Source organism: Pinus tabuliformis, chromosome X (assembly GCF_031772625.1).
Source record: "Pinus tabuliformis cultivar Carrire ecotype Pingquan chromosome X, CPIR1, whole genome shotgun sequence".
In the NCBI taxonomy this organism is placed as follows: domain Eukaryota; kingdom Viridiplantae; phylum Streptophyta; class Pinopsida; order Pinales; family Pinaceae; genus Pinus; species Pinus tabuliformis.
The window spans coordinates 554,781,640-554,789,434 of record NC_142308.1 but is presented as its reverse complement, the minus strand read 5'-3'; the positions used below and the strand labels follow the sequence as shown (position 1 = coordinate 554,789,434).

General features: G+C 45.2%; 1 protein-coding gene across 1 annotated transcript; it reads left to right on the top strand.

The window, feature by feature from the left end:
• The first annotated feature begins 5,352 nt into the window (after positions 1 to 5,352).
• Positions 5,353 to 7,590, top strand: LOC149141212 (uncharacterized). The gene is made up of 3 exons (XM_089451179.1): positions 5,353 to 6,454; positions 6,750 to 6,801; positions 7,137 to 7,590. The coding sequence occupies exons 1-3, from the start codon at positions 5,353 to 5,355 to the stop codon at positions 7,588 to 7,590; spliced, it is 1,608 nt and encodes a 535-aa protein (XP_089307305.1).
• Positions 7,591 to 7,795: the final 205 nt, after the last annotated feature.

The following is a 7,795-nucleotide window of genomic DNA, read 5'->3' as shown; positions in this document are numbered from 1 at the left end:
GCATTGACAAAGGCAATAAATGACAATTTATATAAGAAATAAAGGAAAATATGAGAAAAGGAAGATGAAGGGACATGAATATGCAAGCATTGGAAATTAAAGAGAAAATAAAGGAAAATGAAAGAAAAGAGGAAATGGAAAGGAAGAGACACTATTATTGATCCGAATTGGATCCATAAAGAGTTATCAAAGAACCATGACTGTATCAAGTCGGGACAGACTTCAAAGAATTAAGAGCAATGATCAGGAACACCTCTAAACAATGGCAGTTAGCAGCCAGTGTGGAACGGCGAGGACCTCGGTCAAAGTGCGCTGACCGAGGCCCATAGACATTGCGTAGGAGGCAAAACTAGCCCCTCGGAAGCCTGGATCGGGAAAAGGAGGCAGTTTTTGATGCGTGATTACCGCTTAGCGCTAATTGCGCATCGTTGGGCAAAACCCTTCGAGAAGGAGAGGCCCCAAGTGCTCGGTCGCATGAGAGCTGGGAAAACCGTGGGGAAAATGGCTAAAGGCAAAGGTGGGACCTGCGCTCCAAAAACCGACGGTATTTATCGGGGGCACCCTTGGGCGGTAAGCAGTTTTGGCGAAAAAAGAGCGATTCCACTCAGCGCCCGACGCGTGGCAAGCAGAGGAGAGAGAAAACCGCCGCTCATCATGCATTAACAGTCGAGCAAGTCAACCGTGTGAAATGAACGAATGACATCGGATTTGGGGGATCCAGATCTAACAGCTGAGATCGCGCCCGATGGGAAAGCTGGAATCGACAGGGGACTAAGTCGCGATCTATAAGAATTTGACGTCCGATTTGACCGCCAAGGTGGCAGATGACTCATTCCATGACGTCACTGAATAACCGAATCGACAAAGCAAGCTGGTGCAGTCGTAGGAGGACAAGTGGCCACTCCCTGTGAGCCTGATGATGACGCCGAGACAGGGAACTCCAAGCAAAGCTACAACAGGCGATTCGATGGAAGTGGAAGGGGAATCGAACAACCATGAGCTCGAATGGCTTTAAAGCCATGAACAGACAAAGCAGAAGACACCGAACACCGAGAGGAAGACGGAGAAGAAAAGGAAGAAGACAGAGAAAACGAAGAAAAGATAGTGAAGCAAAAAAGCAGAAAGAAGACAGAGGGTCGAGCTGACTAAAGGCAGTGTCGAGCGCTACAGAGCTTGAGAGATTCAAGCCATCCCTGAGAGGATTTATCAGGACTGAGCACCACATTAGGCTCTTTCCATTAAAAAACAGAGAGGTCAGAGAGCTGGTAAGGAAAAGAGTCTGTGCACTCTAGTGGCTTGGGGCATCCAAGAACCACCTTGCCAAGCAAATTCTGTTTCAGGAGACTCATATTGAGCTCCTTCATTGTAATTCTCTGCTTCAAGACACAATAAAAGAAGGCCACCACTGAGAGCTGGATTGGAGATGTAGCCCTGGAGGATAGGGTGAACTCCTTATTAATTTCTTGTGTTCTTGTATTTGCTTACTGTGTTTCTCTGTTGTTTTCCATTTCAAGTATCTGTGTATTTGCAATTTGATCGATCTGTTGCCTAAATAACATAGACACAACCAGCACATGAGTCTGTAATACCTTCAATTAATAATTCTTAACTAATATCACTCACACGGTGATTTTTAGATCAGTTATATATATATATATATGATTAATTAACTAGTAATTAGTTGAGTGAAGACAGGCGTGGAATGAACGCGATAAACCGCCTGGGACCCTTCTATCAACACCTAATAATTCGATGGAGATGAGTGACTAACATCGGACTGATTTAAATGAGAAAAACTGATGACGGGAATATAAATTTGGTATTTCCCCAAAGAGAGAATAGACCTAGCTCAACACCCGCTGTGCTCGAGACCTGCCTCGGCCCTGTGGCCGCCTCGGAGGTTCCTTGCGCGGATCCGTTTCTGTGTGGCGCCACCCTTCTTGCCTGACGCTCCCTCTTCGAGTTGATCCCCAACCTGTGCGGTGTCCCATTGCTCCTTTGGGTTGGATTGAAGGACTATGAGATTTGAATCCTGGGCAAGCTCGCCCCACCCGAGCTAAGCCACCGGTGAAATGGACCCGACATTGCCTCCCCTTACTAATGCTGAGGCTTTCATAAAGTTGCTGGAATCTCTCCCAAAGAAGAAGGCGACTGAAGCCGCGAAGTTTGTCAAGCGCCTGGATGACATTCCTGAGATTAAGGTCCCTCCTGAGGGGCCGATTTAGGTCGCCCTCTCATTGGCATAGAGAGCTTTGGTTGGATAGTTCACTGGACTCTGGCCCTCCCCAAAAACCACGGAGAGCTGGGTAGCAAGGAACTGGGCGCTGTTGATCAAAAGCAGAGTCACCTCATATTTTCTAGGGAAGGGTTTCTTCCTCTTTGAATTCTCTTAAAAGGAGGATAAGAAACTGATATTCCGCAATGGACCCTATTTCATGGGCCCTCAAGGGCTATATCTCAACAAGTGGACACCTGATTTTGATCCAGCAGTCGACGTTCCCACAGCCGTCCCTGTGTGGGTTAGATTGCCCAACCTGCTAATGCACTGTTGGAACTGGGAGTCCCTCTAACACATTGAGAATACATTGGGCAAGTTTATAGACCGAGCCAACAACAAAGATCAATTCGATTGCGCTCGAATCTGCGTTGAAGTGGATCTTGAGGTGGGATTGCGTGAGGCAATAAAGATAAAGGTTGGAAACTGGGTGCATCTCCAAAAGTTGGACTATGGGCAGCTTCCATTTAAGTGCAGAAAGTGCCATGTCTATGGTCACTTTGCTAGAGGCTGTCTAAAGAATAGTGAAGGGGAGAAAAACAAGGAGGAAGGATGGACACAGGTCAAAAGGACCAAACCCGCTCATAAAAACCCTAGAACCGGAAATAAAAATGGCAAAGCCCCCCATTCAGGCCCTAGGGCTCAATCTTCCCTCATCGAAGAACAAGGAAACAAATACACGCTATTAAGTTCAGCATCAGAAGACCCTCAAGAAATAGAGATTCAGAATGAAGTATCGCCTCACATGGAGCCCCCCTCGGGATCAAAGCAAGTTGAACCTAACTCAGACAAACAGAAAGAGATACCCACAGAAGAGGCTGAGGAAGAGCAAGGATCGGAGGACTCAGAAGAGGAAAGTGAAATAGGGGATTCACAAACTTTGGCTAGAAGATCACTGAGAGGCTGAAAATCAGCCTGTGAGAAAAGGGAACAGGAGACTTACAAAGATAAACTTCAAGGAAGCCAACCAACCCTCAAGAAGCTCTTGGCAAAAACTCTGAAGATGACCAGAAACCAGTCTCAGAGCTCTAAAGGAGCTCCCCACTAAAAAATCAAGTGATGAAGATTGTCTCCTGGAATTGTAGGGGTATGGGGAGAAGAATAAAAGAAGAAGCCGTCAAAAGCCTGATAAGAACTGAATCTCTTGATATACTCCTCATCCAGGAGACTAAAATGGAGGATAAGGCCTTCCTCCATATTGTCAGAAATCTGTGGAAAAGAAGTGAAGGGCAAGCTGTTTCAGCCCGTGGTGCGTCAGGAGGACTGGGCACCCTTTGGAATGCAAATAAATTTTCAAAGATCAAAGATGTCGCCAACACCCATTGGCTGCTCACTAAGCTGCAACATGTAGATTCAAATGAGACCCTCTGCCTCTTCAATGTGTATGTTCCAACCAACGCAGGTGAGAAAAAGAGCTGTTGGGAATCCATCAGAAATATGGCAGATTCGGAAGATTTAAGGAATGTCATCATCGCAGGGGACCTTAATCTTACCCTCTCTCTGGCTGAAAAGCATGGAGGAAGCGTTGTAAGGGATCCAGCGCGAGAATGGGTTGAGGACCTGCTTCAGGACTGGGACCTGATTGACATAAAACCCTCGTCGAGAAAATACACCTGGTCCAACAAAAGACTCGGTCCGGGACACATCGCTGCAAGGTTAGATCGTTTTTTTGTTCAAAGTACTTTTCTTCTCCTTGGATTAGAATCTAGAATGCATATTCTTCCATGCAGTGTATCTGATCACAGACCCATTAAGCTCGATCTACTGGAACACATGAATCAAGGCCCTATTCCATTTAGATTCAGTCCCCTCTGGGTTAAAGAACAGACCTTCATGCAATTAGTAAAAGATACTTGGAAGCAACCAATTAACGACTCTGCCTTCTTTGTATGAGAGGAAAAGATTAGGAGAGTGAAAGTTGCATTGAAATCTTGGGTCAAATCCCTTCCAAACCCAGCAGTGGAAAGGAAAAAGATCCAAGAATGTCTTGAGACTCGTCATATGAAGTTGGAAAATGAAGAAATCACAAAAGAAACTCTAGATAAGGAAGCTGAGCTACAAGGAAAATTTCTCAAGGCAAGTCTGGCCGAGGAAGAGTACTGGAGGATTAAATCCCGTAGGTTTTGGCTCAAGGCTGAAGATAGCAACTCCTCCTTCTTCAATAAGCAAGCCCAAGCCCAAAAAAGCTTCAACTCCATCTCATAAATCAAGGAAGAGAATATAAGTCACAAAGACATACAAAGCATAAAAAAGGTTGCCTACCTCCATTTCAAAAAGCTATATAATGAAGAAGAGGGACAGGGGTTTGCATCAAATTCAGTGGACGAGGTACCTTCTCGATCACTACCAGAAAGAAGCAGTTTTTGGAAGTAGAAGTCACCAACAATGAAATAAAAACCGCTCTCTTTGCAATGGAGCTAGATAAGGCCCCAGGGCCGGATGGCTTCACTACCAAATTCTTGCAGAACTGTTGGCAGATAGTGGAAAAAGATTTATGCATAATGGTCCGGAAATCTCAAACATGTCAGAAAACTGGGGGAAGCACCAACTCGGCTTTCCAGGCCCTTATTCCTAAGGAGAAAGGCGCCAAATCTTTCACCAGATTTCGCCCTATCTCCCTCTGCAATATAGGCTATAAGTTGATAATAAAAGTGATTGAAAACAGATTAAAAATCATCCTTCCTTACATCATCCCCGAGAATCAAGGAGGCTTCATCCAGGGAAGACAGATTGTTGACAATTTTATTCTGGTCCAAGAGGCGATTCATTCAAGCCTAAATAGGAAAGAGAAAGGAATGGTTATTAAACTAGACCTTGAAAGTGCCTTTGACAGGGTAAGACACAGATTCTTGTTCGAGGTCCTCCATAAATTTGGCTTTGGACTCAAATTCATCAATTGGATCAAAGCTTGTATTAGTGAGCCCTGGATTGCCCCTTTGGTAAATGGGAGGGCTACTGACTTTTTCAAAGCCTCTAGAGGGCTGAGACAAGGGTGCCCCCTCTCCCCCTTGCTCTTTGTCCTCCAAGCTTCTGTTCTTAGTTTCCTTCTAAACAAAAAACAGAATGATCAAGAAATAATGGGACTGAGCATTGCAAGAGGTGTAAAAAATATAAATCATGCGCTATTTGCGGATGACTCCCTTCTGCTGGGTGCTGCCTCCTTGACCACTGCTAATCATTTCAAAGAAGTGCTGGATGCTTATTGTGAAGACTCAGGAAGCAGAATTAACAAAGGCAAATGTCACATCTACTGTTGGAATTCTTCTGCCAGATCCCTTCAAGCTATCTCCAACTGCTTTGGCTTCGCAGCCTCCTCTTCTTGGACCTCTTTCAAGTATTTGGGGCTCCCTGTTTTCCAAAAAAGGGCCCTCAGCAAAGATTGGTTGCCGTTATTGGAAAAATTTAAGCTCAAAATTCACTCTTGGGGCTTCAATTGGCTCAATCTGGCTGGCAAGACAGTGCTAGTCAAAGCTGTCTTGAACAGCCTTCCCATATACCAATCTGCAGTCATGATGGCCCCTGTTGGTATTATGAGAAAAATGGAGGATTATATCAGGAATTTCTTTTGGAAAGGCGGCAAAGCTAATGAGAAAAAAATTCCCCTTTTAAACTGGGACACAATTTCCCTGCCCAGAATGGAAGGAGGCCTCAATTTCAAGAACTTCAGTAAGCAAAACATTGCTTTGGGCGCAAAGCTTCTGTGGAGGATAATCGCCCCAAATCCGGGTTGGGCTCAGGTTGCGATGTGGAGAAAATACTTCGGTGGGCAGAGAACCCGCTGCCTGGACAAACCCAAACCAAAAACCGGAACGATGGTTCACAAATTGTGCATCAAAGCGGCCCCCTTGATCAACCTTCACGCGCACTGGATTCCTGGAAATGGTAAGCGCATCAACATTTGGGATGACCGCATCATGGGTAGTGAGCCCCTCTCTGAAGATCGCTCTCTGGTTATGTTGAGAGATTGGATGGACAGAGCGGGTCTTAAAACGTTGTGGGATATTTCTCACTGGGAGAATGGCAAATGGCAGAACTGGATTAATCTTGAGGTTCCTCACAATCTCTCCAGCGATCTCGTCTCCTTCCGTTCCCACTTAGCAGGCAAAGCTCCATTGAACTCCAGGAAGCCCGACATCAGGGGATGGGGTCCGACACCTGGACGCTACACAGTTGCGCAAGGTTATAATCAACTCTCCCTTCGACCTCATGTCCACCCCCCCCCCCCCCCCCCCCCCCCGATCCGAAGCCTTGGCAAGGTATATGGTCCCATACTTCAATTCCAAAAGTAGATGTTTTATGTTGGCTTTTATGCCACCAAAGAATATTTACAGATGACAGGGTTCGAAGAAGAGGATACATAGGGCCATCCCGCTGCTCGTTATGTGGATCGATGAGGAAAACACCCCCCATCTTATGCTTCGCTGCAAGTTTTCTTTTGAACTTTGGACTGAAGCCTTAAAACCGTGGAATGTAGACTTTGCCTTGCCAAACCGCTGCGCAGATTTGTTTGCAAACTGGAAGTTAAGGTACCCAGGTGGCTCCCCTCAGAACATCCACATCAAAGAAGCCTAGCTCATCCTCCCTAAACTAATCTGCTGGCATATATGGCTGGAAAGAAATTAGAGAATTTTCAGAGATAAAAAAGTGATCTCAAGATCATATGGGAAAAAATCAAAAGCCATCTAAGAGATTGTTTGGGTGATCAGCTTGACAGGGCAGATCTAAGCAGCCAAGAAGTTGTATGGGGCGCTTACCTTAATCTCCAATTCACTGATATTGCCAGACTTCCTCCTCTCCTACCTCCTCTCCTAAAAAACTGGCAAATCCGTCTTGAGGTTGTAGAATTTTTTGAGTTTTGCAGCGAGAAGGAAAGATACACTCTCTTTTTTTACGGGGCAGCAAAAGGTAATCCTGGTATATACGGTGCAGGTGGAGTAATCAAAAGTGCAAAGAGCAGAACTGAACTAAGATTTTCCTGGGGAGTGGGCTTCAATACAAGCATCCAAGCTGAAGCACTGGCTCTCTTTCAGGGTCTCAAACAGCTCACTTCCCTGGGTTTCAAAGAGGCAACTGTTTTTGGGGACTCCCAATCCATCATAAAGATCATTGTAGACAACTCTCTTCCTACTGATCTAAGGCTATCAAGATTGATGAGCAGAATTAGAATTCTGATAAACTCTTTTCAAAACCTGGAATTCCTTCATGTAAAGATAGACAACAATAAAGAAGCCGACGCTGAAGCCAACAAAGCGGCTCTCCTCCCACACGGAGTCCTGCTAAGAAATGAAGACGAATGCTGGGATCCTATCCCTTGACTATTAGTTTAAAATGTTTTACTGTCTTTTATTGGAGCAGTTTGTTTGCATATGTAAATTAGGAAAGATAGAGAAGACCAATCGAATGATAGTCCACAGAATTCGCAGGCTCACTAGGAGGGAAACCATTTGGTTCCTATCTGAAGAGAAAACCGAGCTCTGCCTATTTTATTGTAACCTGAAATGAGGCATTTCTGCCAAGAAT

What these genes read in the sequence shown, in the direction of transcription:
- LOC149141212 (XM_089451179.1), top strand. Translation starts at nt 5,353, where the DNA reads ATGGGACTGAGCATTGCAAGAGGTGTAAAAAATATAAATCATGCGCTA. An exon ending in ACGCTACACAGTTGCGCAAG is followed by an intron (nt 6,455 to 6,749) that starts GTTATAATCAAC and finishes CGTGGAATGTAG; the next exon opens with ACTTTGCCTTGCCAAACCGC. An exon ending in TTTGCAAACTGGAAGTTAAG is followed by an intron (nt 6,802 to 7,136) that starts GTACCCAGGTGG and finishes TGAGTTTTGCAG; the next exon opens with CGAGAAGGAAAGATACACTC.